Source organism: Tiliqua scincoides, chromosome 7 (genome assembly GCF_035046505.1).
Source record: "Tiliqua scincoides isolate rTilSci1 chromosome 7, rTilSci1.hap2, whole genome shotgun sequence".
Lineage (NCBI taxonomy): Eukaryota > Metazoa > Chordata > Lepidosauria > Squamata > Scincidae > Tiliqua > Tiliqua scincoides.
The window spans coordinates 77,597,070-77,616,779 of NC_089827.1; the positions used below are offsets into that span (position 1 = coordinate 77,597,070).

Here is a 19,710-nt window from a genome sequence, read left to right on the forward strand (position 1 = left end):
TGGAAGAATCAGTAGGAGGACTAAGAGGGAACACCAATAAGATAGAGTACAAAGTAAACAATAAGAAGAAGGGCAAATGGTTGAATAATAAATAGAATTTTTTTTTTAAACATATTAAATTAAAATAGATGTAAATGAAAATTTGAAATATAAATATTGTGGAAATTAAGTGGTATTAAGATAAATATTTTATTAATTAGATTAAACTAAAGTGGATGAAAAGGGAATTTGGAATATAAGTATTGTGAAAATTAAAGTGGTAAATATATGAAATAAATTAGATGGAACTGCAATTTTGGAATATAAGTATTGTGTAAAATATAGTGGTATTAAGACAAATAAAAGGGTTATTTTATAAAATAGAAGGTAAATAAAATAAATTATAGAAGTCTATTTTGGAGAAAATATTAAACCCGTATTTTGGATTAATAAATATGTGGTGGATAAGCGAAGTATAATATTATTGTAATTGGAGATATTTGTTTTTAGATGTGATATTAGAAATTAAGAATCAGATAAGAGATTGTATTTTAGAGGTTAGTTTAGTGGTAAGAAGAGTTTACAAGTAAAAATTTGAAGCCTTTTTGATTGGATAGTTATGGAAAATGATGTATAATGTTATAAGAGATATTGAAGGAGGTAATACAATGGTAATCGGAGACTTCTTTTTTAGATGTCATATTAGAAATTAAGAATCAGATAAGAAAGATTTTATTTTAGAGACTAGTTTAGTGGTAAGAAGAGTGTATAAGTAAAAGTTTGAAGTGTTTTTTTTATGATGGGATAGATAAGGTTAGAGGAAAAATATGGAATGTTAAAGTATTAACCAGTTGGGTTAAAGAATATGATAATTTTTGTATTGATTATTAATTTCGTTTGGATTAATGTTTGTTGTAATCGATGGCCACTACCCTCGTGTGTAACCTATGTAGTCCTAGCCCTAAGTCTATCCAATTTTCCTTACCTGTATCTGTAATAAATAAATAAAGCATTATATAGAAGTAAATGTTCTGCAAAATAAAATACATCAACATAATTAGTCTACATCATGTTTGGACCTTGTATCTCATATGGGATGAACCAAGTATTCTTGTATTTTTTTCAAGCCTACATAACAGAAACTTGAAAGTAAGTGTGAGGGTATTTTGGAAAGTAAGCGCAATTTCTTTTTCATCTTGAGCGTGCAGTCATTTTCTGTTAACTTTCTGAAACACCCTCCTACATTTACATAAGAACAGCCCCACTGGATCAGGCCATAGGCCCATCTAGTCCAGCTTCCTGTATCTCACAGCGGTCCACCAAATGCCCCAGGGAGCACACCAGATAACAAGAGACCTCATCCTGGTGCCCTCCCTTGCATCTGGCATTCTGACATAACCCATTTCTAAAATCAGGAGGTTGCGCATACACATCATGGCTTGTACCCCATAATGGATTTTTCCTCCAGAAACTTGTCCAATCCCCTTTTAAAGGCATCTAGGCTAGACGCCAGCACCACATCCTGTGGCAAGGAGTTCCACAGACCGACCACACGCTGAGTAAAGAAATATTTTCTTTTGTCTGTCCTAACCCGCCCAACACTCAGTTTTAGTGGATGTCCCCTGGTTCTGGTATTATGTGAGAGTGTAAAGAGCATCTCCCTATCCACTCTGTCCATCCCCTGCATAATTTTGTGTGTCTCAATCATGTCCCCCCTCAGGGGTCTCTTTTATAGGCTGAAGAGGCCCAAACGCCGTAGCCTTTCCTCATAAGGAAGGTGCCCCAGCCCCATAATCATCTTAGTCGCTCTCTTTTGCACCTTTTCCATTTCCACTATGTCTTTTTTGAGATGCGGCGACCAGAACTGGACACAATACTCCAGGTGTGGCCTTACCATAGATTTGTACAACGGCATTATAATACTAGCCGTTTTGTTCTCAATACCCTTCCTAATGATCCCAAGCATAGAATTGGCCTTCTTCACTGCCGCCGCACATTGGGTTGATACTTTCATCGACCTGTCCACCACCACCCCAAGATCTCTCTCCTGATCTGTCACAGACAGCTCAGAACCCACCAGCCTATATCTAAAGTTTTGATTTTTTGCCCCAATGTGCATGACTTTACACTTACTGACATTGAAGCGCATCTGCCATTTTGCTGCCCATTCTGCCAGTCTGGAGAGATCCTTTTGGAGCTCCTCACAATCACTTCTGGTCTTCACCACTCGGAAAAGTTTGGTGTCGTCTGCAAACTTAGCCACTTCACTGCTCAACCCTGTCTCCAGGTCATTTATGAAGAGGTTGAAAAGCACAAGTCCCAGGACAGATCCTTGGGGCACACCGCTTTTCACCTCTCTCCATTGTGAAAATTGCCCATTGACACCCTCTCTCTGCTTCCTGGCCTCCAACCAGTTCTCAATCCACGAGAGGACCTGTCCTCTAATTCCCTGACTGTGGAGTTTTTTCAGTAGCCTTTGGTGAGGGACCGTGTCAAACGCCTTCTGAAAGTCCAGATATATAATGTCCACGGGTTCTCCCGCATCCACATGCCTGTTGACCTTTTCAAAGAATTCTATAAGGTTTGTGAGGCAAGACTTACCCTTACAGAAGCCATGCTGACTCTCCCTCAGCAAGGCCTGTTTGTGTTTTGAGATCCTACCTTTGATGAGGCATTCCACCATCTTACCCGGTATTGATGTTAGGCTGACCGGCCTATAGTTTCCCGGGTCCCCCCTCTTTCCCTTTTTAAAAATAGGCATGACATTTGCTATCCTCCAATCTTCTGGCACCATGGCCGTTTTGAGGGACAAGTTGCATACCTTAGTCAAGAGGTCTGCAACTTCATTCTTCAATTCCTTAATAACTCTTGGGTGGATGCCATCAGGGCCCGGTGATCTTTAATTTATCAATGAGGTCTGAAACAACTTCTCTTTTAACCTCTGTCTGACTTAACTCCTTGGTCAGGAGGGGCCGTTCGGGCAGCGGTATCTGCCCGAGGTCTTCTGCCGTGAAGACAGATGCAAAGAACTCATTTAATTTCTCTGCCATCTCTAAGTCTCCTTTTATCTCCCCTTTCCCTCCCTCACCATCCAGAGGGCCAACCGCTTCTCTGGCGGGTTTCCTGCTTCTAACATATTTGAAGAAGCTTTTATTATTCCCCTTAATGTTGCTGGCCATGCGTTCCTCATAGTCTCGCTTGGCCTCTAGTATCACCTTCTTACATTTCTTTTGCAACAGTTTATGTTCCTTTTTATTCTCCTCATTAGGGCAAGACTTCCATTTACGGAAGGAAGCTTCCTTGCCCTTCACAGCCTCTCTAACTTGGCTGGTTAGCCATGCGGGCACCCTCCTGGATTTAGTGGAACCCTTCTTTCTTTGCGGTATACACCTCTGCTGGGCCTCTATTACTGTTGTTTTAAGCAGCCTCCATGCACTCTGGAGAGATTGGACTCTTTTTACCCTCCCTTTCAACCTCCTTCTAACCAGCCTCCTCATTTGAGGGAAGTCTGCCCTCAAATTTATATATGAAATTTATAATTCATTGCATGATTAAGTTGAGGTAATTAAAGCATTTTTCACCATGTTAACGTTATTTTTTTTGCAGCGCCAAGCAAAATATTCTGAAAACAAGCTGAAATCCATTAAAGCCAGAAATGAGTATCTGCTAACCCTTGAAGCAACCAATGCTTCCGTTTTCAAGTACTATATTCATGACCTTTCTGATCTGATTGACGTAAGTTGATGTTCATGCAAGTCTTATGTCTAGGAATTGTGTTTGGCCTTTCTTGGTGCTTTTCATTTCCAGTAAGAGTATAATCAGTGCTGTATTAATCACAGCTGTAATGGAACTTGCTGATTTCTTGTCTATTTTGAAGATCTATTATAGAATACATATCATGCCATTAAAGTCTTTAGGGAGGGATTATTTGAATATGGGATGTAGTAGTATGCTCAGTTGCAGACTGTTAATCTAAGAAAGTGATTTTCAGTATTTTTCTTCTTGTGGCACACTGAGCTCCTATGGCCTTCACCTCTTGTGATGTCACTTCTGGCTTCCAGGAGACTCTCCCGGCTTCTATGGCCCTGTTTGTAGGGCGACTTTCTGTAGTTACGAATTGTCTGTCCCTCTTCCAACACAAAGGGGGAAGAGGAACAGATTGTTCTTTGCTACAGTTTCCATGCAAACAGAGCCACAGAACCTGAAAAAATTTTCATCATTTTTCAACCACTGTGCTTCAAACTCCAACAGCACACCTGTGGACCTTTCGCAGTTAAAAATTGCTGGACAGCTAGGCATGCTACCTTTGCTAACAAATACTTCTGGCATTAAAACCATTTATACTGAATCAAAATTGGATGAAGTATGGCCCTCTACCATACTACATTCTGTAGTCAAATGGGAAGAATGGATATTTGTTGAGCTGAACTTCAGCTGTCAAGGAAGGAAAGTGGCTTGTCTGTTTATTTTGTATTATATCTTCAAAGAAGATTTGACTTTCCAACACCTATCAGATTAGGATATAAATAGCCATCTTTCACTGAACTATAACTACAACTCATCGAGCCCATAATTGTCGACTCTTACTAGCATCATCAAAGTCCTAATGCAGCAATAATTACCCAGCCTTTCTGTCTCATATTCCTTTAACTTAGAAATCCCAGAGAAAATGGTGGTGGGGGTTAATTCACAATGGAAAGACTGAAATACAAAAAACCCTACAAATTCTAAGGTCCTCAGCAGGAAATGATGGTGATAAGCGGATACCAGATGTCACCTGTCTCCAGTGAGGCTTTCTTATTGCTGGTTACCCGTCCATCCTGATTCTCAAAACTGTGGTTTCTGTTGTGGGAAGGAGGACTGGCCAGGGCCTCTGAGAGGAATTTTATCAGGGGTGCAACGTTTCTTTAGGGTCCCTTTGCAAAGGGGGAGGGGTGAAACAGTGGGGGAGCATGGTGATGGGCAAGCAGAATAGGGGCAGGGAGGGGCAAAACAGGGTGGAGGGAGGTGGTGACAGCTGCCAAGTCTTTGGAGCACAGGTATACCCACCCGTGTGGCACCTGTGTGGCACAGGTATACCCACCCGTGTGGCATTGGCATTGGCACTCCTAAGCCTCTCTAAAATCTTTTAAATATAGAAAATCATACAGAAAATTAGCATCATTGTATTTAGGCTCACACTAGAATGGAAAATGTCCTGTGTGCACCAAAACTTGCTTCTGCAGCAGCTGTAGTCCTGCAGCTGTGTCCCTGAGCTCCTCAACACTCTTTCACGGTAAGCAGATCAAACACGCCAAAGAGCTACTGTAGCAGTCCAGTTTCCTCCCAGATTTGACTCTGCGTTAAGGACTGGCATGTATGCATTCCTCGGCCCAGCACAGATGGCTTGCAAGTTGCTGTAGCCGCAGGCTTGTGGTAGTGTCCCCAGCATCCCGTGCAGGCAACAATTCTGAGTAGGTAGGAAAATGTAAGATGCCAGGAAATTTCTGGGCCCCCTCTTTTGGCTCCTGGGCCCACTTTTTGACCCTGGGCCCAGGTACAAATTATCCCCTTTACCCCCCTCTCCTAGGCCCTGGGACTGGCTGGTGGAGGGCCATACTTCATCCACTTTTCCAGGATTTCTTGAAAAAAATTGAGAAACAACTTAAGGGTTTTTCCAAACATTTTCTGCGAAAACCTTTTAACTTGAATGGTTTTCAGAGCAAACTAAAGAAAATGCACTATCAGTAGAGAGAACATGGGACTTTGTATATACAAAGCATATGGTGTATCACCAAGCAGTAAATGAGCCTTCCATTTGAAGTTCCTTTCCCATTTAAGATGAATGATATTCAAACGGTTGCTCTTTTTATCTGCTAATAAAGGCCACTGTGTATTTTCTTTCTTCAGATCTCCGCCAAGAGAATTGTTTACTGTCTCTTGCTCACTGTCTAGGAACAGATTATGTAAGCCTTTGATGCAGCAGTAAGCTAATTGGTTTTAGATGAATGTCTGCTTAGAAAGGAAGTATCCATGTTTGGTTGAAACATAACATTTTCCATGGTGGAATTGGGTTTTGGCAGGACTCTAGAGTTGACTAACTGTAATTTGATACATTGATTGGAGTCCCATAGCAGAAGGGGAGTTAGAGCTTCAATGTTAAGGAGCTTTACATTTTAATGGAGGAAAGGGATCTCCACAGACACTGGAGACAGAAAGTCATTCTACTGAGAAAGCATCATTCTAGTGAGAAACATACAAATTATGATGCATGGAAAATTGAACTTCTAATCTTGTACCGCAACTCAGATAAACTCTGCAGCCTGTTCCTAACCGTAACATCTGTTACAAAAGAGTACAGAGCTAGAGCTGCAACCTTTAAAAAGCATTTTAGCAAGTGTCTTTGCTTATTTGTTCCTTTCTATTCCCCTGTGATAAACATAAACTTCTTGTTTAAATATTCATCTCTTTGTCTTGGATAACTGCCTAACACTCCAAACTTCTGATGGTATTTATGGCTCTTATCTAAGGTTCTGATATAAACTCAAGCTTAAAAAACTGGAATTAGCTGAACTGCCGTGTTTAATTCAGTAGCCTAGGCCCGTGGTCTTGTCAAGAGCTGCGATTCTCCTCAAATCCCAACTTGCGACATGGGCTGCTTCTGAAATCCATTTTAAACCCATCCCCTCCCTCTCCCATTCTGCCTCCTGCCCACCCACCCCTACTCAGATACTCCCGTTCGTCCCCCTCCCTGCCCCATTATACCCACTCTAGCCATTCTCCACCCCCGGTGCCAACTAACCTGTGCCAGAGGTAGCTGGCAGCAATAGGAGACCACCAGTGTCACCAACATTTGTGGCCATGGATCTAAAATGGCCGCTGACAACTCTCTGCATATACTGCCCACAGTCAGCTGTGTCATAAATGCCTAGTCCTAGTTAGGATTGGGCTGCCCAACTGCAATCCTATGCATATTTCCCTGTAAAGTTTATCCATTGAAAGACAGTGAGAGTGGTTTCTGAGTGGACAAGCAGGGGACTGTACTTTTAATGTAATGTAAGTCCTGTTAAATGCGATGGGACTTTTGAGTAGGAAAGCATAGGATTGCACTGTATAGCACAGGGGTGTCAAACTCATTTCATACAGTGGGCGAAATAGCTTTCATGATGCCTGCTGAGGGACTGAAGTGATGTCAATAAGCAGGTCATGGCCAGAGATAAGCACTTTTTCACTTAGAAACTCAGCTGCAAATTAGAGAAGAGAAAATATAAAAATCTTGATCATATTTTCAAGATACGGGAGATCCCAGTTATGCGAGCAGCCCTTTAGCAGTGACATCTCAGCCCAGCTCAGCAGCTGAGAGCACCTGAGGGTGGTGCTGGGAGAGCCCATGGGCTGGATCAAAAGCTTTCTGGATCACATCCTGCCCCTTGGCCTTATGCTTGACGCCCCGGTATAGCACTTCAGTCCTTTCTGCATCACAACTTTTTTACAATTTAGTAACTGGAGGGGCAAAAGTCAGATGCAATCTTAGGTTCAGTGTTTAGTTCTATTGTGCAGATATATATATATATTGTGAGATAAGAATGTCAGCTATTCCTTCCCTCTATTAAGTTTCTTAAATATTTGATGCAGAATGAGAACTATATGCAAGAAATTTACTTTTTAGTAGTACATTTAAAACATCTGTGCAGTATACTTGAAACAACATGAGGTGAACCTTGCATTCTATAATTTGTTTAAAAGTATACCATTTTTCCGCTACATAAAGTGGTTCACAACATAAAATATAATAAAATACAATAATAAAACATTTAAGTAAAAAACTTAAAATTAAAAGCAATTAAAATGACACAGATGCAATTAAGAATGTAAAAATAGCAACAACAAAAAATACGGCAACCAAGACCTGTAGGTGTTAGTTTTAAAAGGATTCCCTAAGAGCTCCCTCCCTCCTGAAATGCCAAGTGGAATTGGCATGTTTTTTGCACCTACCCGGAAATCATGCAAAGTGGCAGCCATCCTCAGACTTTACAGAAATGTGGTGCCCCAACTGAAAAGGCCCCGCATCCTGCCACTACCCCCTTGGTTTCTGATGGTGTCAGTATCCTAAGCAGGTCCCTGTCTGAAGACCATAGGGAATGTCCAGGCCGAAACACCAGTCAAAACTGGGCAAAGGTGCAATGGCCAGCTGGCCCTCCAGGGACAACTGCTGATCCAGGAAGACTCCCAGGCTGCAGACATGCTCTTTCAGAGGACGTGCTACCCTATCTAGAGCATGTTGTAGATCTAATGCCTGCATCACGGCCTTCCCTATACTATCTGTACAGGTCAGAAGGAGAGATTAATAACTGGCAATTAGAAATAAGGTAGGGTAGAAGGGATAATAATAACTGTAGTATATACTTCAGTTTCAGTAATTGTTTTCACGATGAAGTAATTGTTTTCACATGTCACAACAAGAAGATATTTTGTCACAGAATTATTGAAAAGAGTTGGAAATTAAATTGGTATTCCCATTTTATAGATGCATCCCAATTTTATGGATACAGTAATACAACAACTTTGTAAAAGAAGTCATTTCCTTGTGTTCCATCTGCTGTTCACTTTAAATGACCCTGCGCTCTCATTGGAATTAACATGCGTGAAAGGAAGCAGCTGCACTGACCTGCTTTTTGATTGTCCTCCATTTTTTGCCATTCCAGTCAAATAATCAGCTGGGTGAATCAGCTCTTTCCACATAATGAAAGAAGGAAATAGCTGAAACACACTGCACTGTTAAACTCCTATTAAGATCTAGTTTGAAAGGTTGGGAAGTTCTGCAGTATGAAGGTGGTTTGAGTGACAAGTCCAAAGCTCTGTTTTGCAAAAGTGATGAAAATGTAATTTCCTGTGTGACATGACTGAAAATGAAGTGCTCTTTGCTAAAAGGGATGAGTTAAATATAGATTAAATGGAGTTTAAAGTATGGCTTTTAAAGAAGTTTTTCTTGAATACTATTATCCCACAGCAAGAACCTCAAAAGCCTATAAGCCTCCCTCCCCTGCAACTACTTACAGTGCTCCCAACTCCCTTGAAGGAGTTTGGGAAGCACTGCTCTATGAGATTGCTCCCATACTCTGGCATTGTGAGTATGTATGTCAGCACTAATGGTTAGGATCAAGACAATAATTTCCCATTCTCAATGCTAAGCTTGCTCAAAACTAGAAATCACTTATATATTGTTTGCATTATTTTTTTTTCCAAAAAAAGGTGTTTTTTTAAAAAAAAATGGAGTAAAATTGAAATAATATAAAGACCAATTTATTATAATACTACTCCTGTTCTAGTACCAAGTCTCTTGTTTTCTTCTTTCCCATCTGCAGACTGCAATAATAATCTATATTTTAAGATTGCTGCTGTTGTGAAGATTAATTAACATTTGCAAAGCTTGTTATAATCTAGAGCACATATAAAGTTTTATTCTGACAGATTACCATTCTCAACTGGTATTTAATGATAATGATTTTGGAATTTGCTGTCTACTTTCTGATATATTTTCTTTTTCATATTCTGTTAGTGTTGCGATCTTGGATATCACGCAAGCCTGAACAGAGCCTTAAGAACATATCTCTCTGCAGAATATAATCTTGAAACCTCTCGACATGAGGGTCTGGACATCATTGAGAATGCTGTTGACAATTTGGAGCCTCGAAGTGACAAGCAGAGATTCATGGAGATGTATCCGACAGCTTTTTGCCCTCCAATGAGATTTGAGTTCCAGCCCCATATGGGCGATGAGGTCAGTAGCTGGTGACTCTTTAGAAGCAGGAAAGGAGAAAATCCAAAGGGATTTTTGTTTGTGCCTGGATGAGCACTTCCCTCTGTTGTGAACTGTGATTTCCTTTCTGTCAGCCTCTCGCTTTTATCCACTCAAACAAAAAGTCTGGTTAGGATAAACTGAGGGGCAGTATTATTCATGCAGATACAAGAAGATCAACAAACTACACCAAGAATGCTATTGAGAGAATGTTTTCTGTAGAACTTAATTTGCCCGCTACTCTAAATAAATCCCATGCCAAATGAACCCTTCATTACTGCGTGTTGAATTCTGCCACAACACTGGTAACTTTCTGCAGCTTGGCCAAATAGCTTTCATCATGTAAGGAGGGGAAACAGAAAGTTAGTTTAGATCATTCTTCTTCTGCTCTGTGACACTTAGAGCAGCTCCACACACATTCAAAAGTATAGTGATAGCCGAAGAGTAAACAGTTGAAAACTTTTCAAAGACTTGGAAGTGGTATTGTAGAATCCTGTTCAGCTACAACACACCTTTGTTTTTTGTGTCCCATCATGGTCTTTGGTCAGACTTGTGCTGTTGTGCTACAGTACTTCAAGCAGTTCTGAAGGTGAAAGTGACTTCCAGCAGTTCAACCAGTACGCTTGAAATAAATATTTTTCAAAGCACCATAAATCAGCATCACTTATTTTCATCTGTGTCCTAACAATTACAGTACTGATTTGTTGGATTTAGGCCGAAGCAAAAGTGCGTATGTTGATGTCCTTCCTTGCTTGCTTTTTTGAAATCTACTTCCTTAGATTTCTCAGGTCAGTGCTCAGCAGCCAGTCCAAGGGGAACTTATGCTTAGATACCAGCAGCTACAGTCTCGACTGGCCACGCTGAAGATTGAAAACGAGGAGGTAAGCTTTGCCTCTCCTTGTGGTCTGGTAAAACTGTGCTGTAGCTGTCTTCGCAATGTCAGAAACTCTCACATGTGAGTAAGGGTGGGATTCTACTGAACTGAGCTCTCCTGAGCATGGCTTTCTGGGCATCATTTGTGGGGGCGGCATCCTTATTCCATGTGTTCAATCTGTGGGCTTGGGGAAATATTAGATCCTTAGTGACAGTTTCAAACCCTTCCATTGTAATTATCTTGGGATTTGCAATTGGCTCCTTGAAGACCGGCAATTAAGAATTTTGCATCAATATAGTTATTTTGTGCTTAATGTAAGTAACGTTATTTCTTGCAGGGTGCTGGTGTCTGCTTTTATTACTTGAAAGAAGGGGCTACATCTAGAGCATATTGAAATCTCATATTTTTTCAATAAAAAAAGATTTCTTCTGCATAATTTTATTAGTGATTTTATCAAATAATTAACTTCACTTAATAGTTTTACTTTCTGTAATGATTCTGGAATACTTGTTAACTCTAGGTTAAGAAGACGGCTGAAGCTACTTTACAGACCATACAGGACATGGTCACCATTGAGGACTATGATGTTTCTGAGTGTTTCCAGCACAGCCGCTCAACTGAGTCTGTGAAATCAACAGTCTCTGAGACCTACCTGAGCAAACCCAGCATTGCTAAGAGAAGAGCTAACCAGCAGGAGACAGAGCAGTTCTATTTCATGGTATGCTGGGTGCTTTTCCACCTGGGTGACAGAATCCAAATTTGATTTAACATTCTTAAAGCTTAAATAGAATATTTGGATATCAGATGCATTGATCGTTCCCTCTGCAGAAGTTCAGAGAGTACCTGGAGGGAAGTAACCTCATCACCAAGCTTCAAGCAAAGCATGATTTACTGCAGCGAACGCTTGGAGAAGGTAATTAATTCACAATAAACTGCACTGCACTGCACTATAATTAAAATATTTACTGTGGGTAAATATTAGGAAGCACCATGGACTGTGCTGGCTTCAGTGGCTCAGAGCAGTAGTGGGAACTCCCAGAAACTGCTTCTGGGTCACGAGTCTCAGCGCGACCGGTTCCATTGGCCCTGGCGCGCACTTGAATGCATAGCGGAAGCATTTCACACAGTTTGGGAATCACTTCTGTGATGCAGGCCAGGGCCAACAGAGCTTTTTGTTGTGTTGTGTGTGCATATAAGAGCAACAATTCAAAGCTTAATTCTTTAATAGTTCTGTTTTACTCTGGACAGGGGATCTGTGAGAGGCAGAGAGGATTTTGTGCTGTTTGTTTATCTTTTGCTGGAAAAGGAACAGAAAAGCTTCTTGAGAGAAATGTAAATAATTTATTAGATCATCACAATTGGTCTTGGAAACATAACTAGTACTTGTAACTAATGAGGGGAAAAACCCTAATAGGGAGGATGAAATAAGACTGCAATGGAAAAAAATGGTGCTTTGGCAGAATTAGCCATCCCACTGTGCCAGGCCGCATATGACCCATTTTGTGTATGAAATATTTCTATGTTATAACTCCTAGGAGTGGTGGTATCTCTCTTTCTTAATAGCATTACCTTGCATCTTCTGCTGTAGTACTTATTAACTCCCTCCCTGAAGGCTGGAATCGTGCCTCATAATTAGCAGAATGCATTCCAAAGCCTTGTAGGCAACCGCCTGTGTACCATTGCTCATTATATTATTGAGAAGACGTGCCTTGCATTCCAAGATGTGCTCCTTGTAGAGTAATTCTTGTAACAGTGGGATTTCTTGTATTATCATGAATCACAGAAAATTAGCCTTCCCTGGTGGGATTAATAATCATGCTGTTGCAGCCTGCAAAAATGAGTTTAAAAATGTCTGCTACCCGCAGAAGTTAATACCTACCTGACTATATTCCCTGCCCTCTGCACAGATATATCCCACGGTTTTCTCCTCATCAGAGTTTAGGACTGGGCCATAGTGTTAAGAGTTTTTAAAGCCTGTTTGCATGATTGTATGGTGGGCCCAACACTAGGCCTGCTGCTGTATGAATGAGTCAGAAACATGTTTATTTATTTTATTTGTTTATTTGATTTGTAATCTGCCTTTCTTGGAGGGCACCCGAGGTGGCTGTTCTGTCCTGTGGAACTTAATTTCCCTAGTTGTGTTAATTTGGGGTACTATTGAACTAGTATCTACTGATTTGTGAATCCAGTGCACCTTGAATAACATCATTTTATGAATCTCTGATTTAGGGCCCAATCCTATCCAATTTTCTAGCACCAATGCAGCAGCAATGCAGCCCCAAGATAAAAGAACAAATGTTCCCATACCTTAAGGGGACCTCTGCGACTGCTGCCCTATGACAAGATGCAGTGCATGCCCCATTGGCACAGCAGCACCGGAACTGGAAAATTGGATAGGATTGAACCCTTAGTGGCATAGCTAGAGGGGATGCAAAGCACTAAACTTTGCAGAGAGCTTCACTGTGGGATGCAAGCGGCCCCTCCCCTTTGGAGCCAATCTGGGCATAAAAGCGGAGGCATTCACCTCTTCTCTGGGTCTTCTCTGTCATTCACCTCCATTTTGCTCCCCCCATCTGAAGGGGAGGAGGGCACCACTTGCACAAAACATAGTGCTTTGCAGCCCATCTCGCTATGCCACTGCTCTGATTGCTCTTTTCTGTACTTGGCTATGCACTGGTACAGCCTCCATGTGCGCATCATTGGGACTTGCACAGAGCTGCTCAGCGGTGCCCATGAAAATGCAGGAAAGATGCAATGCATTTTACTTAATCTGAAGTTAACACATTCTTATATGGCATGATTCTAAATGTTTACTTTTCTAACTGCCGCTACAGCTAATAAGGATGCATTTTAAATTATGTGGCTTCTGGCGATGTGCCACCCAGGCCTGGCAACCCTCTCTCTTTATTTGAACTTTGAATAGCTCATTAAAATCTGCACACACAGACTGGGAAGACGGCTTGAAATTTTGTTTTTGCTTAACTTAGAGCCTGAAACCCCTTTGCTCTTAAAAGAGAGACGCTTTGAAATGGTACTTTGTACCCGTTTTGCTTTTGAATATTTTAAAAGTCATGCTGAAAATGGGGAACAATTCCCTCCGCATGCAAGCATAAATCTTGTGTGAAATAGATGGGGAAGTTGCAGCTGAAAATGGCTGAGGACAGAAGATCATGACAGCAGAAGTGTAGGAAACCTCAAGGTTTTTTATGATTTTTTTATATTCTTATAAATTGATAATTTATAAGCCGCGTTGGGTCCCCTTCCAGGAAGAAGCACAGAGTAAAACTTTAGTGAGTAAGTAAATAAATAGGAAAACCATTTTCAAATGATTGTTTCACTATTTGTTAATACCCTCTAGGTCATAAAGCAGAATACATGACCACAAGGTAAGAAACTGAAAGCTTTTACATTCTTTGTGTTGTCAAAATCTACAAAGATAATGAAGTTCATAAACTGCAGAAAAAAATTGCTGTCATTCCTCCATACATTTTGCACATATGTGTCTGCATCTAGTATGACTCCAAGAACCAGAGGTGCCTATTGCCACTGGCATCTACCTCCTGTGCACAGCTGGTTCTCCCCGTGTGATCCCTGTGCATATTCTATGCAGTAGCAATGGCAGGTGTCTCTGGATTCCGGAGCAGGAGAGCCAGCTTCCTTACCCCAGGTCAATCTATGTGCGTAGATTGTGTCTGCTTGGAATGCACTGGGGGAAAGCTGCAGCTGGGTTGCACATGCACAGAAAAGGAAGTCTTGCTGAGGGGTCCCTGTGTGGGAGGGTAAAAAGCCCTCACCACAGTTATGTTCTAGGTCATATCCTGAATCTGGAAAGCACCAGGAGGGGACACACCTACTTCATTTGGGCTTCCCAGGTCCCACAACTGTTGTAGTTATTATTTATGTAGTGAAGGCACTTAGGGCAGATAAAAGGACACGTCTCTCACAAGGACACATCTAGAAACAGGCACCAAAAAGATGGTAGAGGAAGGATGTGCCAAGGGTAAATGGGGGAAGACCATGTAATTATTTTATGTATGACTTAGGGCACAATCCTAAGCAGGTCTACTCAGAAGTAAGTCCTGTTGTGTTCAGTGGAACTTACACCCGGGAAAGTGAGGTTAGGATTGCAGCCTTAGTTGCAATGGGCCGTAAAGACTAGGGAGTTGTTGATTTACCAGTTAGTTATGTTTATATTGTTTTGTTTTAATAGGTGATATCCCCTTGAATAGGCATTTTGTTGAGAAAGCTGAAATGTACAGATTTGTGGAGGGTATTACCCCCCCCCCCATGCACTCCCTGAATGAGAGAAGGAAGCGGGGAACAGAGTCAAAGAGGAAAGGAATGTTGAGCTAGGAGACTGGAGAGTAGGAAGAACAGAGCCTGGAACATCCTGGGGTGGAGGGACAGCTCTTGGCAAGCTGTTGCAGGCATCAGGAGGTCTTGGGCCAGCCCTGTATATGGAAGTGAAAGCTATTCCCCCCCCCCCCCATTATACTGTTCAGGTAATTTTGCCACCCCTTGTTTAGCTGTCGTGTGAGCCTCATCCTCATCAACCCACCTTTCCTCCTAGGGACTCAGAGGGGCATATGAGGGTCTTTTCCCTGAACTCCCAACTCTTTTGTCCACACACAGACCTGTGTGCTAGGTGAAGTCTTCTTGAAGACTTCAAGATCTCCTCCCAACTCCAGACAGCCCACAGTTAAATCAGAGTATAAGGCTAGGACTGCAACCCTGTACACATTTTCCTGGGAGTTAGCCCAATTGATTGCCATTAGATTTACGTCTGAGTAAACACGTTATAGGTTGCTCAGCGATGATTTGGAATTGTTCATCAAGTTACTGGCACCAGCCAGTGGTGGTAGCTGAGCAGAGGCTGTGGTGTTCTGGTTTAATCTGAGTACATTGAGTTCAAATATATCCTGGGAGTCTTTCTGCCTCTCTGCTCAGTATAATGCTTGCTGAAGTCAGGGAGGAAGAAGAATAGAATATCCTCACAATAATTAAATAGCTGAATTCAGAGGCTGGTTGGTATAAGGGGCTTTCTTTCATTGATTTTTTCAGATTGTTTGAAGGAGATGAAACTGCAAAATGTTCTGGTCAAAGTTTTAGTTGAATTAAACTTTGTTTGCCAATGACTTTCAGAGTTCTTAACGCTACATAAATTTTAGAAACTCCTGCTCAGTATTTTGCGACTTCTGTGTTTACAATCTTCACCCTGTTTGTCTGTATTTTATCTTTAACACAGCCGAGGAAGAAGGAATTCCCACAGCAGACATCAGGTACAAGAAATGAAAATGCTCCATTAGTTTTGTCTGGTTTTCCATTCTCATTATAAAGACCCCCAGGTGTAATGTCTGCGGGGTGGGAAGCTGGGGGCTGGACAGAAATGCCTGGCCTCTCTCTTTTGTGTTCCTTGCAAGATACAAACACTCTGTCTATCACATCTACCCATTATGATGACTTTTGAGTAGTTTCTAATTTAGAAGAGCTAAAATAATTCTGGTCGAGGACCAAGCATTATAACTAACCTTAGGAGACCATGAGTGTGAAAACGATTGAGAAAGAGAGAGTGACTGCTTTGCCTTGCGTCATGTAGTGACAGAGCCTCCAGAAAGATTTCATGTGGTATGTATTGTGGGGGCAGGAAGTGAGCACAAAGAACTCTTACTTGCTGGTAAATTAGAGCCAAACTGCAATGAAAGGCACTTCTGTGTTTATTCTTCCCGACATTTTTATTTTAACAAAAATGACACTGAAATCATGAGGGGACAACCAGCTGGAGGAAGAGCTACTTAACTCTTTCTATTCTGACATTTGTTGACTCAGAATTGTGTCTATCTTGTTCCCCTCCCCTAATGTTTTTCATCCTGTGAGAGAAGTGGTGGTGATGGTATTAGTAGTTGTTGTTGTTAAGAATGCTTGTATACCACTTTTCACTTCGCAGTAAGTGTGAAGTAGTTCACAAAGCAGTTTACACAGTAAAATAAATCAAACGTTCCCTGTCCCCAAATGGCTAGCAATCTTAAAAAAAAGAGAAAGAGAGAGAGAAGTGACACCAGCAACAGCCACTGGAGAGACTCCATGCTGGTGTGAAGGGGGACAGCTGCTCTCCTCCTGCTAAATATAAGGGGGCACTGTTTTAAAAGGTACCTCTTTGCCCAGTTAGCAGGGGTTATAGGGATCATCTGTATTTTAAAAAATAATGATTAAATAGTAAACCTATTGTGTCAATTCCTGGCATTGAAAAGAGTCATGGTAGCCCTGGGAAACAGATTCCTGCTTTCAGTTATTTCCTCATAAGCTGGTCAGACAGCTCCTTGGTGGGTTTTAGGACTGGCATTCAAATAGATAAGTGTGAAATTTTAACAGACAGAATCAAGTCTCATATTGTGGCAGAAATGGATTAATGCATGTATTTTTAATCTCTGAATTTCTTACTGCAAACATTCCTCCTTTAGCTCTTTTACATTCCTTGCAGATTTTAGTGTGTTAACAGGAAATATGGTTCATGTATTTTAAGTTGATTTATGCTTTATATTGAGAATCATGCATATTAATTTTGGAAGATGGTAGCATTTCTGTTTCTCTCTCCTGAATAGCCTGCAGAAGTGCTCTTAGCACTGCCTAGAGAGAAGCAATGTAGAATGGGCTGTCTGCCCTGTTCCAGACTAGATCGGCTCGCTGACCAAGTAGCTGTTTTACTAGTAAAAGGTTCAGTTATTATTTGTCTTGGTCATAGGCCATAGCAACACAACATTGTAATAGATGTTATTAAAAATGAGGTAGAACAATGTTCTAAGGGTAGAACCAACACAAGATACAAATAATCACATTTCCAGTCTCATATGTGGGCTTTGGGGAGGGAAGCTGACAGCATTTCACAGATGCCTTAGAAAGATTTGCTATTTTCAGTATGGCTTCCTTGTCACTACTGGTGAGTAGCCAGTCCCCTCTTTGAAGGTGTGAGACTTGCCAGGTCTAACTAGCTGTTTGGTCCCCAGTAAACATATACAGCATAAGCACTGTTTAGCTGTGCATTGCTTGCTGCTCCCTGACAAACAGAGAAACATAAATCAGTTCGGGAAAAATATATATATAAGTAAAGGTTTTGATGTTCCAAGTGTATTTCTTGTGCAAGTATTATTCTGGCCAGACTTGTATTTACAGTTTGTTATGAGTTTGTGACTGTAAGAGCCTGCTCTCTAATGATAATTCCTATTCACAGAGGTAATCTCTTTGTCATTATTTGTAGCATATTGTTGGTGATTTGTTTTTCCTCAGGATTCAGGGCAAGTAATTCCCCTAATAGTAGAAAGCTGTATCCGGTTTATCAACTTGTATGGTAAGTTCTAAATTGTGCTTTTTCTGAATTTTTGAATTACTTCCTGATCACAGGAAGAGGACTCAGGAAGGTTTAATCTTGACCTAAGGGCTTGCTCCTGCTCTTCAGCAGAACCAGTCTTGCATGTACTGCAGGGGAAATGGCCATCCTGAAAGTGGTGTAAAGCACTTTGCGGTGGCCAGAAGGAGGGAGGCTCTGGCACGGAGGCCAGTGAAGGTGGGCGCTGGGCCTTCACACCGGTCAGAAAGGATCCGGGAGCTGTCAGTGTTGAGTCTGCTGCCAAGTGGCAGACATGCATTCTGGGTCAGGGAAGGCAGGGAGGGGCACTGCGGGTTGGGGGAGGGCAGGGAGGAAGGCCGTTCAGGTCCAGGAGGGGGTTGAAGGTGGCGGCAGAGGCTGCTGCCAGATCCTGTCCCCCATCTGTGCCTGCAAGCCCTACATGGAGGTACTCAGTTCTGCGCCAGGGATTGAGTTGGTCAGATCCGAGAAGCCCCATCGGGGAGACCTCTGATGCCTCTCTACCCACTGAGGATACAGCAGTGGCTGTTTTTGGCATGGGCGGTCCCATTAGGATTGGGCTACCCAGCAGCTTACAGTGCAATCCTCTGCATGTCTTCTCAGAAGTGAGTCCCATTCTGTTCAGTGGGGCTTAGTCCTAGGAAAGTGTGTATAAGATGGCAGCCCCCTCAATTACTTTGTGGTGAGAATATGGAACAGTTTGCAAGAACTGCACGTGCCCAAGACAGGAGGACACAACACAAAGGCAGCAAGATTGAGGAAAGGCAGAGTAAGAATGGAATTAGGTGAAAAACAAACAGTAGTGGATCAGAAACAAGGAGGTAGCTGTGGGAAGCAGGAGGAGCAGGCTCCAGCACGGGTTCCTCCCCGGGGCAGTCTGAAGGGTAGGACCAGCAGGAATAAGAAGTTGACATTTTGAAATACAGTGTTAAAAATCAGTAGGAGGACCTGCAGATTTTAAAAAAAAAGAGCAGGATATAAACAAAATGAAAAGATACATCTTAATGTGATAGTAATTTTTTCCCTTTGAAATAGTTTGAGTCTTTGGACCCGTTTAATAGCACGTGTGACCTTATTACATTTTTTTTTCAGGTCTTCAACACCAGGGCATTTTCAGAGTGTCAGGCTCCCAGGTGGAAGTCAATGATATTAAAAACTCATTTGAGAGAGGTAATTATATTTTGTTCCAAACCCACTATTCTAAGCTGTTTAATAGAGAAGTACAGGAGGGGCCATATCCATGGATTCAGTTATCTGCAGATCGTGTCCAGGGCTCCCCCCCCAGCACACACACCCCTGCATGTGCCCCTCCGGAAGTGAGGGGAGCTGTGCTCCACTTGTCTCTGGAGGGGAGTCTGAGCTCAGCTGAGGCCGAGGATATCCATCCCCAGTCTCTGCCAGGCTCAAACTGAGCTGTATAGCTCGAAAAACATGACTTCTGGTTACACTGAGAAACCAAAAGTGCCTTAGAAGGCATTGGGGTCCCTGGTCAAGCCGTATGATGCAGTCTTCCTAGGATGTCAGTAGAACACCAGTGCCGGTTGTGCTAACTTTCCACGTACTGGAAGCTTGTGCTATTTGGCCGTAATTGCTAGCACAAGTCCAAGCAGCCCAGTGTTGGGAAATCGGGCCTGGGAAGGGGGATAGGTTACGATGGTAGCCACTGTCCCTGTCCCTCCCAGACCTGATCCGCTCCCTCCCCACCCCATTCTTCGCTCC

General features: G+C 42.0%; 1 protein-coding gene across 1 annotated transcript in view; it reads left to right on the plus strand.

Annotated features, from left to right (window-relative positions):
- The window catches only part of SRGAP1 (SLIT-ROBO Rho GTPase activating protein 1), a 133,285-nt gene that overhangs the window by 93,907 nt on the left and 19,668 nt on the right, over positions 1-19,710 (plus strand). The window contains exons 6-14 of the mRNA XM_066634383.1: positions 3,586-3,714; positions 9,518-9,739; positions 10,537-10,638; positions 11,152-11,349; positions 11,460-11,544; positions 13,990-14,017; positions 15,877-15,910; positions 17,913-17,973; positions 19,084-19,161. Coding sequence (XP_066490480.1) covers positions 3,586-3,714; positions 9,518-9,739; positions 10,537-10,638; positions 11,152-11,349; positions 11,460-11,544; positions 13,990-14,017; positions 15,877-15,910; positions 17,913-17,973; positions 19,084-19,161 — 937 coding nt within the window. The remainder of the gene's footprint in view (positions 1-3,585; positions 3,715-9,517; positions 9,740-10,536; positions 10,639-11,151; positions 11,350-11,459; positions 11,545-13,989; positions 14,018-15,876; positions 15,911-17,912; positions 17,974-19,083; positions 19,162-19,710) is intronic.